Raw genomic sequence first — 21,146 nt, 5'->3', positions numbered from 1 at the left:
TTTGCACCAAAAAGCAGAAGTTGAGAAAATCATCACGCACTTGACTCGAAAATGGAAATGTTTGAGTTCAGATTTAAAACAAATATTTTCATGACTGCACACGCTTTCTGCAAGGCAACCTGATTTTTCTTTTCTTTTTTTGAGGGAGTGGGGGGGACGGACGGCTTAAAAAAATTAAAATAATAAGGTCAGCCGCTAGATGACGCCAGAGCCCAGCGAACCCTTCGTGGGCCGAGAGGCGCACCGAGGCGCCAACAGGTTGAGCATCCGAACAGGTGTCGCCACAACACTGCGTTTAAACTTTGGAGTCTTCGCAGGGGAAAAAAAAAGCAAAGCACTGTCCATTACTCAGCTCCGCTACTTTCCCTGATTCTTTGTATCTTCAGACGCACCTCTGACTTTTATCACCTTTGTCATTTGACGCCGGATAAATAATAATGATATGAATTTATCCTTTATTAATTCCCTTGAGGGAATTCGTTGTCTGCAATTAACAGTTAGGGGTACAGTGTCCTGCTCAACAACACTTCGACACACAGGGATGAGCCGGAGTAGAACCAGGAGTGTTCGCCTCCCCCACATATAATGTTACTCCACAACACGCACACTTATGCAAAATGTGTTCGCCTGTATATACGAGTGGATTTTTTTACATAAATCACTGTTTCTTGTCCATTCAGTTTGAATCGTATGTATATGAATGCCTGCAAGTATGGCATCGATTCCACAGGTTAGGGTGAACTAAGTAAACTCAATAAACTGAATAAAGGTGCCACTTTTACGCATTTATTCAGAAGAAATGTGCAAAAAACAAAGCAGGTGAATACAGACTCAGTTGATTTGAAAGGTCTCCTAGAGCACGGTCCGCGCGCGTGCACGGGTGTGTGCGTGTGAGTGTGTGTATGTGCGGCGGTGGGAGGGGTGTGATGATGCTGCGGGCTCCTGTCACACATGCCGTCCAGCAACAATAATATTTGGAGATACAAGTGGCTGCGGTCTGCCGCACAAACCGGGGACGCGTGAACCAATGAGCTGCTCCTGCGCGCGTCCGACTGGCGGCGGCGACTTTAAAACTGTGCAACCGACGGAAAAATATTATTATTATTATTAAATAGGTGCATCGCGTGGAAAGGAAGCCGGAATGAGAAGGAAAGAAGAGGGAGCTTAGTTGTTTTTTTTTAAAAATCATCATCAGGACAAGCGTCCCTCCGTGCCATTGCGCACGACTTGTTCACAGGACGACGCACGACGGGGGTTGAACTTTGCACAGATACGCCGCAGACATGGCGCTCCTCGTCGGCGCCCTGCTCATTTTCACCAAAGTGCTCCTGCACGCCAAGCTGACGCACGGCGCGACGGGGGTCGACCTGTGCGTACCCGTCCGCGTGGAAAAACACGACAAACATCTGCAGCGGCGCGCCGAGAGACAAGTGGTTTTCCTGCTGAGCGCGTTCAAGCAGGATTTCTACCTCCACCTGACGCCGGATTCTACGTTCCTCGCCACGGGCGTCTTTGCGCGCGTCGGCGGTGGCGGTGGCGGCTCCAACGCCACCGCCGACCTTCGGGGATGCTTCTACTCCGGGGACGTCAACTCGGACCCGGACTCCTTCGCCGCCCTGAGCCTGTGCAAGGGTCTCAACGGTGGGTTCTTCTACGACGGCTCGGAGTATTTCATCACCCCCGCCTCGGATGCGGACGCGTCCACCGGGACGCACGTCATCCGCCGGCGGATACGCGCCGCGCATCCCGGCGGTAACTCCACCAGCAGATGCGGGGTCGCGCCCGATCTCGGCTTTAACGCGTCGCTGGAAAAATACAAGCACATGCGGGACGCGGAGATGGACGGTATCGTCGCGCTGGAGACCCTGGGCAGGTCCAAGAGGTTCGCCTCCATCCCCAGATTCGTGGAGGTGCTGGTGGTGGCCGACGAATCCATGGCGAGGTTTCACGGCGACGACCTGAAGCACTACCTCCTGACCCTGATGTCGGTGGCGGCAAGGCTCTACAAACACCCCAGCATCCTCAACTCCATCAACATAGTGGTGGTGGGCTTCATGGTGATAAACGAGGCCGACAAAGGACCCAAGGTTTCCGGCAACGCGGCCCTGACGCTGCGCAACTTCTGCTCCTGGCAGAAGAAGTTGAATAAACACAGCGACAAGCATCCCGAGTACTGGGACACGGCGATTTTGTTCACCAAGCAGGTAAGGAGACGAGTGGGTGGCACGGTGTCACAAATCTCACACCAATGCCAGCATAAAACAAGCCAGATTACGGAAGAACGTGTTTTGTTTTGTATCTAAAATGGCAAAAAAAAAAAAATGACATTGTGGGATATTGAAATATGACCAGCTCCTGGCTGGGATCCTGCAGAGGGGTGAAGGGGAGTGCTTGTAAGGGGTGAATTGAATGACAGATGCCTGATTTTTCATCCGTGGGCATCTAGGGTAGCACGGTTAGTGCTCGTGCTTCACAGCTAGAAGGTCCCGGGTTCGATTCCTCCGGGTACTCCGGTTTCCCCTACCACTAAAAACATGTACAATTGGTCAGGATGAATGAGAGTGTGTTTGTGAGCGCAACTGTGGGACAACCGATGCAAATTAGCTCATGGCTTCAATCCAGAGTGGTGTGTTTACATGCATGTCTCATGTGGTGTGTTCATGAACATGCACTGTCCCAACCAAATAAAGTACCTTCTTTCCTTCCTCGTACATCAAACTAGCTTCAAAACCTGCGGCTCAGTAAGTTTCTGATTTCAGGTTAGTCCAAATAAGTTTCATGAACCGGAAATCTTGCAACAGGATCGCCCTGTGATCGATGGATGATCGGCACCTGAGGGCAAGGAGTGGGCGCCATCTTTGCTTTTCCTCCCTTCACAGTAACAGTTTTACCCGTACTGTACCGTGCAGAAGTAAAATATCTCGAAAAGTATCCGGTCCTGTGGTGACTCACATGAATACCAGCATAAAACAAGCCAGATTGTGGAAGAACGTGGTCTTTTTTTTTTTTTAATTTCTGCAAAAGAATCCTTCATAGATATGAGATGATGCATTACCGGTTGACTCCCGTGGCTTCGTTCAGGGAGATGACACCGTGCAAAAGCATCAGATGTCCACTGATGATATGTTACCTTGCTGCTTCAGTGCATAGCGACACACACACACACACACACACACACACACACACACACACACACTCAGACACACAACAGAAACCAATATGACAGTGAGATCGTGTGCTGGGAAACATCTCTTCATACAAAAGGTAAAAATCGCTTGTGAACATCTGGGTGCTGTTTTTTTTCCCTTAATAAGATAAAACGAGTACAGTTGATGTTATGGGAATAAAAAGATAAATAGAGTAATAAATGCAATGTCAATAACTCCAAACTTTGACAGTTTCACCGTTTTTCTCCAACTAAGGTGGTAGTGAAGGAAAGAGATTCCATATGAACATATTGAACATATTTTCATAATTATTGCAAAAAATACATATTGAAATCTGACCAAATAGTTGTAATTCTCTTTGTTTAAAGTGAATAAAACGGCTACTGACTGGAATCCTGTGATGCTGAACCATTCTAATAGAGGGGTGAGGGGGAGTGTTTCGCAATCCCGAGGACGGACAAAGCAGAGCTTTACGCAAATTAAATCAGATGACGGTTCAACTTTCAGAGCGGGCTGAAGCAGAGGTCACCCAGAGGTTCGGCGCTAGTTGAAAATGTAAGTTGGGCTGACAGTGAACCCAACGCTCGCACGTGACAGTAACAACACCAGCGCTATGTAATCCGTTACGTCGGCGATACGCCGGCTTAAGATGTGGAGACGGATTGCACCAGGAGACGTTGGGTCGAATATTCCCACTAATATCAGATATAAAGCCGTAATTCATAACGATTGTGCGTAACTTGCATTCGGCTTCACTTCGGACTTCACTTTCCAGGTAAGCCGTGTTTGCATTACGCCTTACTTACGGTGTCATTACACCAAAGGCCCCTCTAATCCCTCTAAACCATAATATTGACTAAGCTGAGCAGATATAAAGGAAATGATCATGATGAAAGAATATTATTTCTATATATCATTATTTCAAAAGCACACAATGTGACCCACAGATTGTCAACATATTTAATCTAAATATTTTTTTAATTTTGAATATATACTCCTCAAATAATAATGAAAGCCACATTCTCCATTGATGGAAAAAACAAATGGGAAAAGAAGCTTTGAGTCGATGATTGAAAATAATCGGTGTGGATTAAGTCGAGCAAAACACACAAGAACTTTTTTTGGCATTTCTTGATACATACGACACATAAAACATGTGATACGATAAAGTTGTAGAAATGTTATTAACTCTTTTGATGCAAATAAGTTACTAATTGGACTCTAAGCTATAAACAACAGGAGAGGAGAACCAGATGTCCAGCGGTTTCATTGGAAGCCCCAACATTTTGTCTGCTGGCTCCGGCCGATTCCAAGACCGTCCCGGGGAGCTGAACCCAGCCCTCGCAGTACAAAGCAAGAGATATTATAAACAGCATCCAAAAGCGCATACCGCGAACGTGTGCTCCGCAGTCGCAGGAAAACTCGGACAGACACACACAAACACACGCACACACATGCGATTGGCTTCCACAAAAAAATTGTAAACAATGTACAGAAGCTACAAGCCCCAAAATGTTTTTTTTTGCCAGTTTTCCCTCGTCACCTCAGAGTCATCCGCAAAGGATCGGATAACCCCGGCATCCAATGGGATGCAAGAACATATTCAGGCGTTGCACGGGACAGAGTCGGACGACAAACGAAAGACCAAATGTACGAGAAAGGAGAAACCTGCAAAGATCAGAACAGGTGTAGACCCTCGGCAGCTTTTCTAACAGCGGTTGTTTTAATGAGAGGAACAATTGCTCATAGACAAAAACAAACAGAGAGCAAGTGCATCGCAGGCTAACTCGTATCAAGTTTCGTTGCTTCCAGTCTCATTTGCGAACTTGAACGTGAAACTCTGAGACGATCCGCACGTTCTCTTCTAAGAGCAAAATCGATGAAAATTGCGACGCGTGCGTCATCTCTTCTGTCTTTTAAGGGATGAAGCCTGAGTTTTCAGGCATCACACACCTAAGCTAGTACATCGAGCTAACATGAAAGTGTGCAGCTCAGCCTGCGGGTCTTTCCAAAGTAGGGTTCTTGGTTGAGATGATTTAAAAGTCCAATGACAATCCAGATTCCATGAGCCTGAAATCTTGCAACACGATCCCTCGAGATACCTCCCCCTTAATCGGTGGAAGATTGGCACCTTAGGACGAGGTTCGGGCGCCATCTTTGTTTTTCCTCTCTTCCCAATAACAGTTTCACCTGAACTGTACCGTACAGAGGTAAACTAAATATTAAAGTACAGCCAGGTGGACTCACTTTACAGTCATTCAACAGCAATGTTAATGATGATTCAAAGAAAACACTTGGCTGACACGTCCACACGTGAGACCTGATATGACCAATTAACTGCAATTATAAAAGATTGGTAGTATAAGTAGTATGCATGGAAATCCATGGGTGTAGTACAGGGGGCATGCCTTTTTTTTTTGTTCCTCCCCTCCACCCAAACTCTTTTTTGATCTCCGAAACCAAGAGGCCATTCGTCCTGACCTTGCGTCAATATATGTTGAGAACAAAGTAGGAATAAGCAAAGCAGAATCCCATGTGCTTTGCATTAAGTGCCTTTCATGGTCCGTTCATTCTGGCACTCAGAACGCAGCTCCACAAAACATAGCTGGAACACGGATTCGATTTGGAGCAGATTCAAAGCTTTTCACAAAAAAAAAAAAACACAAATGTCTCTGGGTCACCAGGATCTTTGCGGGGCCACAACCTGCGACACACTGGGGATGGCCGATGTCGGGACCATGTGCGACCCGAAGAGGAGCTGCTCCGTCATCGAGGACGATGGTCTGCCCTCGGCCTTCACGACCGCCCATGAACTCGGTAAGAAAGCTGGCCCGTCATCGACCAACGTGTTTCTGATCGGCAAAGACTAAGGATTCACATCCAGGGGCCGGCGTGCAAGTCTAGTGGAGAGAAAAAAAAATAAAAAAAAATTGGGTTGTACCGTAACCCTTGTAAAAATAGTTTTATTATAACAATTTACATTCTTTTGTCCAAGCATGGGTATAACTAAGTATAGAGATATTCAAGGGGTCTGAGAAAAAAAAAGGAATTATCTAATTATACATTCTCTCCGCATCGGAGGAGCGCTTCGGAAACCTCACACAGTACCGCTGATCTGAAATGCTTTTTCTTTAAGAGATAAAAAAAGAGACCGTCTGATTTTTGTTTGTTTTTTTGTAGGCGACTCAATCGTTTTTTGTTTTTGTGACTCTGTCACAACACTAAATTCATGACGTTTCTAATGAAATCCAAAGAAGTCAGTTAGAGTTTTGTTGTTTTTTTCTTTACTCTTCTGATTAGTTTAACGTCTGCTCCTTTCTTCCTTTTTTTTTTTTTTTAAACGATGACTTGAGATAACTAAAGAAAATTTACCACTGCAAACTGGAAATGATCACCCGATTACACCGGTGAGTTTCTCTGATATAGTCAACTCAGACGCCACAATATGACAAGATATGTAGTTTGACTGTGCATGTATTCAAAAAATGGAAAAAAAAAAAAATCCAAATGTTGCACTTTTGCACAATTAGGTCACAAGTTACAATCACTCTCCCGACTTGGGACCCATCTTGGGCCGTGGACCACCCTCACGTGTGGTTTACAAACCTCCCACGCCCCTGTTTGGGACCGCATTGAGCCTAAAACCAGGGGGAGGGGGTGGATATAAGCTCAGCTTGAATTTTAAAGGATTCCTTCAGTTAATCTTGACAGACATCAACATGGATAATCAGTATGGAAACCAACCGGACAAGGGGGCTTTGCAAGATGCGTGGTGATAAATATAGCCACGGGGCTCAGAACTGATCGTATGGCATCGGTGGCTTTCAATCCTAACAGCTAATGAATGGCATTTATGTTCCATTTTTAAATCAGTTCCTAATTAGATGGGCGGAATTAAAACCAGAGGGTCTCCAGAATCCCTTAGGCTGCTTTTGCGATCTACGCTCAACGCCATAGTTGCAACGCTGGCAGATGCAAGAGGCATGAGTGTCTGCCGATGTCACCACAGCATCTTGCGTATGGCAACTCTTAATCAAAAAGAAGGTGCTCCGTCTTAAACGCAACACCTTGTTTTTTTTTGTTGGTTTTACACCAACAGAACAGACGCTGAAATTTCAAGTAAATCGTATTTGTGCTTTTCCTTACGTCACGTCAGGTGTTCGTGTTAAATGTGGCCAAAGGATTAAATAATGAGGAAAACTTAAATAAAAATAGCCCCTGTGTTGCAGCAGACTGCGCCACGCTATGTTTTCCATTACTTTTTTTTTTTCTTAAATTCGGTCATACCCTCCAGGCGAAGCACGCCCAAGAAGCAGGCTGATCCTTAGCGAGCTTCCACGACTTTGCCATTCGGACAAGGTTGGCATTTTAGGGAAGAGTTTCTGTTTTGCCGAATAAGTGTCAAATATTTATGATGAGCCTAAACTGTGTTCCTCGTGCTGCCCTGCTACTGACCGCCGAACTTCTGTGCACGTGTCCAGTTAGTGTCAGAGGGGCTGTTACAGAAGTGGCAGCCTTCCGGCCTCCTTGATGATTGTCCCAAAAAAAAAAAATAGATGGATTGCACTGACATCACATGGGAGCAGCATCTCAAGTACGGCGCATATAATTGGATGTGCACAGATTTCATATAACACTTAATCAAGACAGAGTAGTAGGATTAATGCCGGCAGGTGGAAGAGCTCGCTGATTTAAAGACAGATTTACACAAAAGGAACCACCGATTGCGGAGCTGTGGCGGGTAGATGGGTAGCTCCCATATTAAGAAAAAGCCTGTGCAAGAAAGCCTGCGCTGAGAGGGACAGCAAATTAGAAACATGAGAAAACACGAATATGTGAGGGACAAAAGAAAAGAGTCTCTTGATAAATCATGAGCAGATTAAAAAAAGCGTTTACACAAGGGGAAAAAGCCTTTGCATTTTTTCCCATGACGGACTTTCCACCCACCGCAATAACAAAGGGACAGTAATATTGATTTTAGTAGCTCTCAGGCTCAGGAAATGACAAGGCGTGTTCCGATATCTTAACATTTACACTTCCAAATTAAAACCTGCAAGTCACGCAGCCAACAAACCTTTTTCTTTCTCTTATTTAATCAGTTTTGCATTAAGTAGCTGAAATCACAGGCCGTTTTATCAAAGTCAAAAACATGATTCAGGCAATGAGCGTCCAATCTGGGCTCGGAAGTGGACGCAGGTTAGCATGTCAACTTTTGAGAGTCGGTTTCAGTCTCCATTGTCAGGTAATAAAACAGTGGAAGGCAGCAGAAGCATCCAGATGGCGTCTGAAATAAGGCAGAATGCCCTTTGACACGCGACATCACAAATCTGATAATTAGCGCATTACATAATTTGGCGGGATTTTAGTGACTTTTCAAGCAGCATTCATGATTACTTTTCGCGTTATCAAGTTCGATTTTACATTTGCACTCTACCGGAGCGACCAAATAAATATGCAAAGATGGAAGTTGCCAAGTGTGCTCCTGGATACAAGGACCTCGGCTCAACTCAACCCATACGCTATTTTGGAAAGTCTTTGCTTCGATGAAGACGCGCATCTGGTATGCCCTCTGTCGTTTTTTTTAGTGCCGATCTGCAGGATAACAACTTTGGAGACGTAAATCCCCATCTTTATCGCACAAGAGCACCGCATCGAGTTGTCTCTTGTATCACACTTTTGCTACGCTAACCACGCACTGGTTCTAGCTTCTGACTTAACCCACATGTTAGACCTTTGCTTATATTTTAATCAGTTTTTCATACAAATGGCACTTATAGAATGATTTCGAGATATTTTTGAAATTGCATCCTTCGCCTCCCCGCTCTGTTTGCTGACTTGCTGGCTAAATTAAAAGCAGATACAGAGTTAATTGTTTTGTACGGATGTTTATGCAATGGTTTCCCACCTTTAACTTCAGTCCAACACCAAATGCGATAAATCACGAATAACCGACGCTGAGAGCGTAATCTCGTTCAAGTTCGACAGCTTTTTCGCAGCTTTGCTACATTTGCAAAATACCTGTGTTAATCTCAAGTAAGGGAGAAAGCTGCTAAACTCTTCGACGTCTTAGCCGAGGTAATCCGACTCGTGCGACGGAAAACCTTGTGTTAATCTAATCCTCTTAATTCAGCCAGTGATACTTGTTTCAACAAGCGGTGATTGAGATGACTGTAAAACAAGCAGAGCCCCTGCCTGAGACCAGATGCCCATCTAGGCTAACTCCCAAGGCCCCAAGAGAGGCATAGGTTTACCGCCTCCTAATATATGTTAAGTAATTACACAATCTCCCCTTAAAATGATCCTGCGCTATGATTGAACACACTGAAACCACAGTTTAGATTTTTTTTTTGAAGTTTTGGAAAGTATATGTTCTTATTTAAGGAATGGAATAATTTCCTTGGAAACTGAATTCCCCTGTCAGAGGGAGTGCAACACATGGACGCGTGCCATGCTTTTATATTCCCATGCATAGCCGCATTCCTGTCTGCGATGACATCAGCATCGAATCGGTCCAAGTTTAGCTCGTCCTGCCAAGGTGATGTGGTGACACGCGGTCGAAAAAGTAGAATTTAAAATGTCACGCTGATCACCTTGGAGTCCTAACCCCAGCACCTACTCATGTTTTACAAACGCTCATGTGCAATTAAAAAAGGTACAAGTCATGTTCCCTGTCTCTTCAACCCCCCCCCCCCCCCCACCCTCGTCCCCTCTAGGCCACGTCTTCAACATGCCCCATGACAATGTGAAGGCGTGTGAAGAGGTATTCGGGAAGCTTAAGGACAACCACATGATGTCTCCAACGCTGATTCAGATTGACAGGAGTCGGCCCTGGTCTGTGTGCAGCGCAGCCATCATTACCGAGTTCCTGGACAGAGGTCATGGTGAGTAAACACTTCCTGTATATGTCTATGGACGTAGAAGGACCGCTAATTCTGTCCAGACTACGTGTTCTCAGCTGGTTGTAATCTAATTGTACTTGCGAAAAGCAGACCCGCGCTCCCTTTGCCACCATTGATTTGGTGATTTCGATTTGATATTTAACTTGGAAGTAAACGGCCGCTGATGTAAACAAAACATGTCACATGTTTAGACGTAGTTCGTCTTATGATTTGCTCTGACGAATGGAAAAATATCCTCCGGGGGAAACGGGTGCGATAAAAGTGGGTCATGGTATAGAAAAGTCAAAGTAGTTTTAGCTGAAGTGGACGCACTTTTTTAAGAAACATTTTCAAAATGCATTTGCAATGCAATAACTTGGGAGTAAATCTCAGATTTGATATTGACGCATCAAGAATGAACACCTCCATTGTTTTTATTTACAAAGATGAAATATGTCTAATTCTCGATTTCCAATCCATACGGCAAGTACACTGTGACTGTTTTTGATTTGTTTTGATAAAAAGCAGTAACCCCCAAACTACATAAGACCAAGTTCATCATATCGATCATTCCAATAAAAGAGAAAATTGTTATTGAACTAAGGTCAGGATAGGTAAGAGACCTGTTATTCTTTTTTTTTTTTTTTATTTGACCACTGATATGAAAAAGTAAGGCTCTGGTATTTTTAGTTAAACATGTCTAAAAATACTTGTGCAATGCTAAAATGCCAAGAATATAAACTAGCAAGAGTAATTTATCCTTTGTTAATCCTCACAACACACAACACGTAACTGGTCCACCAGCGCTTACTGCTCATGGTTCATCCATGATGGGTTAATTGCAAAGAGGAAATTTCTCCACGGTTATATTAATAGCATTTTAGCATTGCACAAGCATTTTTAGATGTGTTTACCTAAAAATACTTGCGCAATGCTGAAATACTATGAATATATTACATTACATTACATTTGGCAGATGCTTTTATCCAAAGCGACTTACAATAGAGGACATAGAGACTGCAAATACACTTGCAAATACACAATATAAACTGACTAGCAAGAATATTACCCCTTTATATTCGCCGCCATTATTGTTTTTGCACTTTGAGGAATCATTCTGGCGTTTCTGACCAAGATAGCCATTTCTTTTTACTCATTAAACATACCTTTCTGTTTTTAAAATGAATGGATTGATGTCAACCTTGATGTGACCCGCGGTTTCAGTCCTCTAACAGCCAACAGTGGACTCAGGACCGTTTGGCTGTTTTTGCCTGAACTTAGCCACAAGTCCCGCATCATGTGGTCCACATCTGACCAAAGTCAAGCCTCACTCATTACGTTTGGGCCACATCTGGCCGATGCAACACTTGCCAGTGCTGTAACTGAAGCAACAAGTGCCAAAAATGTCCCAAATTAGGGCCAAATGCTGCTGGGTGCGGCTTTGGTCCCAATGCTCAGGGTGCAGCCCCTTGACAGACTCCAGAGGAGGACGAAGCACAAGAATAGCATTAAGGAAGCGGTCTTAGAGATAGTGAAGAAGACGGGCTTGCGGTAACTCAAAAGACCAATGACACAGGATAAGATTGGAGAAGAAAAAAAACATCTAAATATTTTTCCATGTAGGTTTAATAAATGATGTTGAGATACTGTGGAATGCCAGATTCATATATCTGAAGCTGGAAATGGGTATATCAACAGCTCGCCAAGGCTACTACCTCTACAAGTGTTTTAAAATATGATATTGCATTTTTGTTGTCATGTCCTTGTAATCTAATCTAATCCTATTTAATCTAATATCAAATTAAGAAGGCAGAATTTGTAGTTATACAACTGCAGATACTGTGTGGTTCCTCGCGGATTTCACAGATTTTCCAGATGAATGTTTATCTGTCAATGAACTTTACAGCTGTTTATGTGTCCAGCTGCAACTTAACTGTTTTAATACCCGGTGGATGAAAACACACTCGGCAACAAACAGCAAGCAGGAGCAGGAGAAACCAGATGTGGAACAAAGTGCGGCGTTAAGCCGAAAAGAGACAGTTACATCTCTTTGGACTTCGGAGCTGTGAAATGCCAGATTTAGAACATCTAGACAACTCAGTCTTGATAAACTAAAATGTATGACGTCCCTACTGTCAAGTTATCCTTCGCGGCGGCGTGCTATCAAACCCGGGTTACGTCAAACGCCGCCGGATAGATTTCTGGGAATTCTTCGCTGCCAATTTTCAAACCCCGGACATCCGACAACATGACTAGGAAGACGCTGAAAACGTTGTGAAGAGTGCTTTTGTAAACACTTACGAACATTTGTGATGCCTTAAAGGTATTCCTGGCAATTCACTGGAAATGTATAAGAGAAACATGCTCATTATTTATAATTGTTGACTTAAAATTGGACAGTGCACACACACACACACACACACACACACACATTCAAACACACACTTTGTTGTGGTCCATGCATTTCCATAAACAGCACTGTTACCTAAGAAGCAACTGATGCCAACGCAATAATCACTACGGGCCCTCAGCATCCATATTGATGCTAATAAAAGAGCTGAGTTTATTTTCTATCCGCATTTGCAGTTGTTCATCATCTGGCAGCTCTTCTGTGGATATTGACTGATTTGTATATTGGAAAAAGATCATTAAACTCAAATTGTTCTTTTTCCATTGGTGAGTTATTGAGCCAGATGTGCTGGACAAACACTGAGACAGATTTATCTTGAAATGGGCCACTCTTACACCCATAGTCCATTGAATTATTGTGACATGATTTCCATGTACTGCATGCGTACTACAGATGTTTGATGACGGGCTATTGCGTGTTAAATATCTCAGACTTTTCCGTTTGTGACAATTTTAACCAAAGTTGACCAGAGGGCTATTGATTGGACGGGATTTAAGATTTCATCGCCATTCTGCCTTCACGTAAAAAAAATGTTTGAACGCTTGTTTTTTTTTTTTTTAATATCTGTGTGAGTGAAGGCAGCTGTTTGATCTCACAGAATTGCATTTTTGTTTTGTTTTTTTCTCAATTATAGGAGACTGCTTGCTGGATCAGCCTCAGAAGCAGCTGGCGCTCTCAGACAACCTGCCTGGCTCCAGCTACAGCCTACATCGTCAGTGCGAGCTGGCCTTCGGTCCCGGTTCCAAGCCCTGCCCCTACATGCAGCCCTGCTCCAAGTTGTGGTGCACCGGGAAGGCTCGCGGACAGCTCGTCTGCCAAACCAGACACTTTCCCTGGGCGGACGGCACCGGCTGCGGCAATGGCAAGGTCTGCTACCGAGGGGTGTGCGCTGATAAGAACACCACCATGCATGTGAAGGTGAGATATTCTCTAAAGACGGCGCTTGAAATGGTCTATGATGAACTGATTGACTGACGTTTTTTTTTTCCCCGATCACACAGGTGGACGGGCGTTGGGGGAAGTGGGGTGCATTCGGAGACTGTTCCCGGAGCTGCGGCGGAGGCGTCCAGCTGGCCAGGAGGGAGTGTAACAACCCCGTACCTGAGAATGGTGGCAAATACTGCTACGGCCTTCGTATCAAATATCGTTCTTGCAATCTGAACCCTTGCCTTGAGACAGGTACGCCACATTCCGGTTCCGCACACTCACGCAGTCAAAAGTAATACGCCGTGACAAGTTAAACCACGGTGGGGAGATCGCACTTTCGTTGGCACATTTTGAGCTGTTTTATGCATCTAGGTAAGAGTTTCCGGGAAGAACAGTGCGAGGCCTTCAACGGACTCAACCTGAACACCAACCGACTGGGCCCTTCTGTGGTCTGGGTCCCCAAATATTCCGGTATCTCACCCAAGGATAAATGCAAACTCATCTGCCGTGCCAACGGGACAGGATACTTCTACGTCCTAGCTCCAAAGGTATATGCTGACTTTAAAATTTGACCCATGTAATTTTCCAATTGTGAAAATGCTATTGAATTCAATGGTAAATGATAAATCACACTGATTGGACGCACAGGAAAGAGAAATAGATGGGTTTTCTCCAAAAGAAGAGACGAAATACAAGTTATCGTGCAAAGATGAGGTGTAAAGGGACAGTTTCACTTCACTGATGTGGCTTGTAAGCAGTTATTTAAGATTTAAACAAAGAAACATGCTAACTTTAATGTACTCGGTAAAGCTGTACTCTTTCCTATGTTTGATGTCATATTTTCATACGAGATAAGTTGAAGATAAAAGATTAGCGATCTTCACGCCCCTCCCGCCACTTCCAGGTTGTAGATGGGACCCCCTGCTCCCCGGACACCACGGCTGTATGTGTCCAGGGAAGATGCATCAAGGCCGGATGCGACGGGAAACTTGACTCGAACAAGAAGTTCGACAAGTGCGGTGTCTGCGGCGGCGACAACCAGGGCTGCAAGAAAGTCTCAGGAATGTTCACCAAACCCATGTAAGGAGTTTCTCCAAACATTTGAGTAGTTGTCGATTAAGTCTAGGTTTCTTTCTTTCTTCTTCGTCTTCAAAATGAGAATCACAACTGTACTTTGGAATCAGTAGATGAATAAGAACCTCTGACACTTATTCATTGACAATGAATTATTACTTGTGGTAAATGGGGTGGAAAAGACACAACATTACGGGAATGTATTTTGTAATACATGTTAAATAAGAAAGACTGATGATATTAAAAAAAGAATAACAAATTGGGGCCTCATTCAAAACAATTATATCATTAGCTAGCAAGCGAGATTTTTCCGCAGAGACGTTTTTTCTTTATTCTAACAGAGAGAAGAAGAGGTAGGATTATGTTAAAAACAAGACAGTAGGAACAATGTTGGTATTGTGAATGATACTGTCAACATCTTACCTCATTGATAATTATATTGTGATTTGCATGGAATTGCAATGTCAATCCGGTCGAATGCTAAACCCAACCACTTATCCTGATGAGCAAACGGTACCTGCTGACAGTACCTGCAAAATGAATTATTTTTAACTTACAGACAGTATGTTGTGTGATCAACTTCATGATTAGTGAGCTGTCAGTTTACGCACATGTATAATGTATGTGACCAACAATGGAAGTGCATGAGGTGTCTACTTGACGCAGGACGCTCATCCGAACACAAAGAAATGTCGTAATAAACCACATCAGTCAATTAACTGTAATATGAAAAAAAAAAAAACCTCCCCAGGGATTGGCAATTTAACCTTAATACATGCTATCTCCCCGCTTTCCCAGTCATGGCTACAACTTCGTGGTGACGCTGCCCGTCGGAGCTGCCAACATCGACATCCGTCAGCGCGGCTATCGAGGAATGGTCGGCGACGAAAACTACCTGGCGTTAAAGAACAAGCACGGAAAGTACCTGCTGAATGGCAACTATGTGGTATCGGCCGTGGAGCGGGACCTGCTAGTGCGGGGGAGCCTGTTGCGCTACAGCGGCACCTCCACATCTGTAGAGATTATCCAGGCCATCAGACCCTTGCAGGAGTCTCTGACAGTGGAGGTGCTCTCAGTTGGGAAGATGACTCCCCCCAGGGTGCGCTACTCCTTCTATATTTCCAAGGAGAGCAAGGAAGAGAAGACTCTACGGAAGGAGGAGAAAAGCCACGCGGCGCAGAATAGCATACTGAAGGATAATAAAGTGGAAGCCAAGAAGCAGCTAATGGGGAAAAGGCCGGTCAGCCACTGGGCGACAGGAAACTGGGATGCTTGCACGGTGACTTGTGGTAGCGGTATGCAGAAGAGGCTAGTGCAGTGCCAGAGTAAGGAAGGGGCTCCTGCAGCGGACTGCGATAGTTCTGACAAGCCGTTAGCGGTGAGAGCATGTGGGGATCCGTGTCCCCTGTGGGACGTGGGCACCTGGTCTCACTGCTCCAAGACCTGTGGAAGAGGCTTTAAAAGGCGCCTGGTGCGGTGTGTGACCGACAACGGTCTGAGTCTACCCAGAGACCACTGCTCTGGAAAGAGGAAGCCTCAAGAACTGGACCTCTGCAATCTAAGGCCATGCTAGAGTTACAAATGCAAACAATTCCAGGTGGTCGAAGAGATAAGATCGCGTGGAACGGTCATCACGGTCATGATTGAATGTTTTTTGTTTTGTTTTGTTTTTTTTTCGTCGGGGCAAAGCACATCTACATAAAGCCTGCCGCAAGGAGCGTGTACCTAACTAAACAAATTCAAGGGAGACAGAGAGGGTCTTCCTCCGTGCTCAAAAAGACAGAGACATCTGCTTTGGAAAGAGACAAGAAAAGCCGCCTCACCCTTAACTGTCAAATCATCAGTAGCAGATTGGACTGCGGAGTGTCTACCTCTTCCAGGACATATGCATCTGCTTACGTATTTTAATTCTCTGGTATGTGTGGGATGAGGTTCCAAAATGAGAGGGGAAATAAAGGTTCAGGACAAATGGAGAAAAAAAAAATAATGGGAGGACTGTGAGAGTCAGCTTCAACATTTTGCTGTCATGAGAAGCCAACATCTCACCTGTGAATTGACACTAGTCCCATTCTGGTGATGAACTCATGGAAATGTGAAACGCAGTACTGTATCTGCAACATTCAACCTGAAACGATTCATTTCTTTTTTATGTGGTCGTTGTTTTTGTTGTTCCTGTTCATTGGCTGCTGTCAAACTATTGTGTGTATGTGTGCGTGTGTGTGTGTGTGTGTGTGTGTGTGTGTGTGTGTGTGCACGCATGTGTGTGTGTGTTTTAATGAAAATCAGCATTCTGTCATATTGCCATCCATTCTCTTTAACTTGAGAATTGTTTTTTTGGTGCTTCCCAGTCCACCCGAATGACAAAATGATCAATACCATCGGTTCGACGTTGTCTTCCTAAGTACATATTGGAATCCTTGAATTTCACTTGTGACCAAAATAATTTTTCTGTGACAAATAACTGTTTAGTTGGAACCACATTGAAGCATAAACATCATGGGATATCTGCCCTTTGCAGTGAATGTAGACCATTTTAATGTTGCAGCCAGATTTAAGCAAACCAACACGTCACAAAGTGGTTCACTGCTACCAAAGAGTTGTAACCTTCTGCAGAGCCTTAGTCTTTCTGGGCGTCCCTTCGCAAGGACGACCCGAAGAACTTCACGGTACCTGTGAAACAATTATCTGCTTTGCTTCTGAAGTGATCTTGAATTTTAATTGCCAAAATGAATATCCACATATTCTACATAGGCACTACTTGGGTCCATAAGATAGATAAAATAAAACCGGAGAGCGCCTTCTGAGACATTCATTGCAACATATATTTCATCTAGTTTAGCCCAGACAGCTATGTCAGGCAGAGCACAAATTAGGCATCATTAGCGAGAAACTGCTTTTATTACATTTTATAGCCCGCAGGGGAAAACACAACTGATGGCACAGAGGGCGGTTCAGCAAAGCTGAAAACTGTTAAGGCATGGTGTCGATGACGGCCCGCATATATAGGTCATTATTATGTTTTTGTTAGCTATTTACCTCAAATAAAGCCTGTTAAAATATGTTTATCGTGGCAGGAGGTGTGACAGAGTGGGAGCTCTGGAAATGAACCTGCATCAGCTCCTCGGATTAAAACAGAAAAAGACGGAGGATAAAAATGATCGACTTCTCCAGACGATCTCATTTGAACCGAATACACAATTTAGCTCGGCACTTCACTTGATTTCGACCAATCAGTCCTTCCTTTTGGCAATTGATAACTGTGTTCTGTGAAAGTGTTGATAACTTATTAATTGTTGATGTTATTTTCCATGCACGATCCTCAATGATTCCGGCTCAGACTCGGGCACTTTGCAGTATTGTATATAATATAAAATGGAAAATATTCAAGATTTATATAGTTTGATATATCAGACATCTCGGCGGGTAATTTTCAATTCCGGAAAGTTGCAGTTTAATGATTTTGCTATTTTTGTGGACCAAAGATTAATCAAGAAAGTAAATATGGATAGAAATTAGTAGAGGCAGCTCTGTATTGTAGCCATTTATAGACATTAATCCACCCTTTACCGGCCGTTTTATTATTCGTATGTCTATTTTCTTGATGGAATATCAATTTATTATTCAGCGGAATTGTCACATGGGCTGAGTAAATGCTTATGAGCTGCTGTCAGCTCTTCTGTCACCACAACCTTTTGCCTTTCTTCAGCTCAGCAGCTTCATTACCTCTCATCTACGACGACAAACCAACCATCAGACTTGATATAGTTAGTTAATATACCCACATGGTATTCTTAAAAGTCTGCCACTTATGTAGTGCAGAATATGCTTACTTTTAGTGTGAGCCACGTGGTGAAATTAAAGGGAACATATGCCTAAAAACAGCCGTCGCTCGGTCTCCCTCGGACTAATGTCAGATTGCAGTAGGCAGTGACAAGCGGATGCAGGACAAATATTTGGAGTCATTTAGACCCCAGTATTTTCTCAATAGCGTTCTTCTAAATATCTATGAAAACTTTCAGTGCATTCTCAGAGGTCCAGTTTTGTTACCACGCCTTGTGTTTCGAAGCGCCGTGACGCACTACCCGACGAACGTGTTTACGATGTCGACAGACGGATGAAATCGTCTGCGGAGGAGACGGAAGGGAGACCGTATCCGTGACCTTAGCAGACAGGAATTTAAGAGATGGAGACTTTTGATTTGAACATTCCTGATTAAAAGAAAAAAAAAAAAACAACACAAAAAAAAGGCCTGGATCGTGTCAAATGCGGAGTGATGACAGATCTGGATCCGTAATCAAGGATGTGTAACTGACTGATACCGATGTTCTTCAAAAAGTACTTCACGTCATGCCTGTCTCGGTCCAGGGGAACCAATTACCATCTAAAAAGGTGGTATTGTACAGTTATTCCTTTCCACATCTTGTACAGGTAATGTTTTTTTTCTTATCAGTTGTCTTTTTGTATTGTATACTATGTATACATTCATCTAGCTGTATAAAATAAAGTACGTATATGAACACAAATGTATGCAGATTCCTCGGCGTGACAGTGCCGTCACCCCGGCGGTGTCCGTTACAGCGGTTTCCGCTGCGCCACGCAGTCCTCCATCACATGAGATGAGACAGCCCTGATACCTCAGCAACCCCCTCTTCCCCCCCCCGGCTAAAGCGTGACTGCCGACGAGACCACATTCATTCATCCATTTTGGTATTCTGCTGATTCAAGCTCCGCCGTCCCAGCTGCGCTATAACAACACGCCCCGCTGAAAAAGCATTGTCGGACAGATGACTCACAGAGTTGGACAGCCTCGTCCTGAGGGTTTTTGACTCTCGAGGGTCCAAATGCACAATTTTTTCGAATACAAGATGTCACCGTCGATTATATTGTCTTGATAATAAGTGTGCGCTATTAGTGAAGGATATTAGGATATAAGAAATAGCACTTAGTCTTGTCACTTGCTTCGACTTTCTTCCAGCTCTATGTTTGAAACGGCGGCCGACTGCAGAGTAAATAATCCAGGTAAACCTTCCTGACTGGACTAGACTGTTTAGTCTCGGCTTTATTATAAACATGCCAGCTGCTCATTAAACGTCTCAGATGTGGATAGACTGGTGAGTGTTGTTACGGCCAAGGAAATCGTTTAAAAAAAAAAAAAAAAAAAGGATGTTTTAAAGTCCGTTCCCAGATGAGTGGAAAGGACTTTAGTGACATTTTACGTGAAATTAGATGCGAATGACACTCACATTTCATTAAGGTTTGTGACCGGCAGGTGCTTTGTAAAATGGACTTCTTAATATAGATATATATATGCATATACATCAAACACATATACATACACATAAGCGTATGCATACAAACAGACATACATAGATAAATGTACATACATATATACATGCACACATATCATCACACACACATTTTATATATATATATATATATATATATACACACACACACATAAGGAAGGAGAGAGCTTTAGCATTCCCTCCTCACAGGGGTATTTCTGTTTTCCTTTTGCACATTCCCCCCCATGTCTGTGTGGGGAACCTCTGGGTTCTACACTTTCCAACCAAAATCCAAAGTAATGCATTGGTTCATTGGAGATGCTAAATTGCCAGGATGTGTTAAAAGGAGTGAATAGTTGTGTGTTTTTATATGTGACCCTATGGATTGCATGGCTCTCTCCCAATCCCGGCTGGAATAGGCTCAAGCACCCCAGCAGTGACCCTGAACCCAGACAAAACAGAGAAGATAGTGAATTCATGATTTTATAATGTGATTAATGTCCTTAAAAAGTTGCTGTGTATGTATCCCCCAATCACTTTACATCAGTGTAATGTAAACATCACTAACACGTAAAGGAAGTGACCCAGAGATGCCAGTTGCTTTCAGCATTGATACCCTTTGTTAACTTTGTAAAATTGTGTATTTTAAAATGTATTATAGCATCCCCTCTGACTGATTATGTTTAGTCAATGTCTATAAAAGTGGAATGGGAATGAAAAGTCTTTTCCAGTCTTAACTCAAGAGGTAGCCAATTTTTTTTTCTTACCAATAATAAAACATAAATATGAAAAAAAAAAAAAAAAAATAATGTCATTGAGCGAATGTATCAGTGGATCCTCGTGGACCCCCTTTTTTTGTTTTCAGACTGTATCAGTTGATCCTTTTTGATCTATTCTTGGTGCACGGAGGCTCCAGCTGTGTAAATGCTCCATCAAAACCCAGACGCTCCAAATCCCACAAGATCTCACCTGAAATGTCAAACGACCAGTTTACCAGATGTGCAGTTTGACGAAAACACAAACAACCCCCCCCCCCCCCCACCCCCGGGCATCGCAAAGCCGTATTTAAGCTCACCAGGTGAGGGCATTGTCCAGAAACCTCTGGCAGCCCTAAGCTCAAGGGAAAAAGAATTCTAACTCTACAATGAGACGTACATTTGCATAACAGTTGCCATTCAGCCGCAGACAATTGGGTTAAGCTGGAGTGACTCATCAGTTTAAGAGCTCTTGGTGTAAACCAGAATGGACAGGCTGCGTTGGTAGACCGGGTGCGATGAAATGATGTCACGTGTTATTGTTGTGCTAAAAGAGCAGAAATCGTGCGGTGGGTTAAATCACTCGTTGGAAGAAGTTGTCGAGATGAAGTGGCGCGATGGCATGTCGGGTGGAAACGCTGAACAGGAGG

General features: G+C 43.8%; 1 protein-coding gene across 1 annotated transcript; it reads left to right on the top strand.

Moving 5' to 3' along the window:
* The first annotated feature begins 1,008 nt into the window (after positions 1-1,008).
* Positions 1,009-18,691, top strand: adamts15b (ADAM metallopeptidase with thrombospondin type 1 motif, 15b). The gene is made up of 8 exons (XM_086142820.1): positions 1,009-2,204; positions 5,852-5,984; positions 9,881-10,048; positions 13,090-13,373; positions 13,457-13,634; positions 13,755-13,930; positions 14,287-14,462; positions 15,255-18,691. Exons 1-8 carry the CDS (start codon positions 1,284-1,286, stop codon positions 16,027-16,029), a joined length of 2,811 nt encoding a protein of 936 aa, XP_085998946.1. The 5' UTR covers positions 1,009-1,283; the 3' UTR covers positions 16,030-18,691.
* Positions 18,692-21,146: the final 2,455 nt, after the last annotated feature.

This window comes from Fistularia commersonii, chromosome 3, assembly GCF_037954325.1.
Source record: "Fistularia commersonii isolate RoL2024-O1a breed Wild chromosome 3, RoL_Fcom_v1.0, whole genome shotgun sequence".
Classification (NCBI taxonomy): Eukaryota; Metazoa; Chordata; class Actinopteri; order Syngnathiformes; family Fistulariidae; genus Fistularia; species Fistularia commersonii.
Note: the sequence above shows the minus strand (reverse complement) of the source record. Positions and strands in the feature narration are given on the sequence as shown.

Excerpts from the sequence above, each read along its gene's own strand:
- adamts15b (XM_086142820.1), top strand. The coding sequence starts at position 1,284 with ATGGCGCTCCTCGTCGGCGCCCTGCTCATTTTCACCAAAGTGCTCCTG. Across the intron at positions 5,985-9,880 it reads CACGACCGCCCATGAACTCG|GCCACGTCTTCAACATGCCC; the intron begins GTAAGAAAGCTG and ends CGTCCCCTCTAG. Across the intron at positions 13,931-14,286 it reads TCTACGTCCTAGCTCCAAAG|GTTGTAGATGGGACCCCCTG; the intron begins GTATATGCTGAC and ends CGCCACTTCCAG.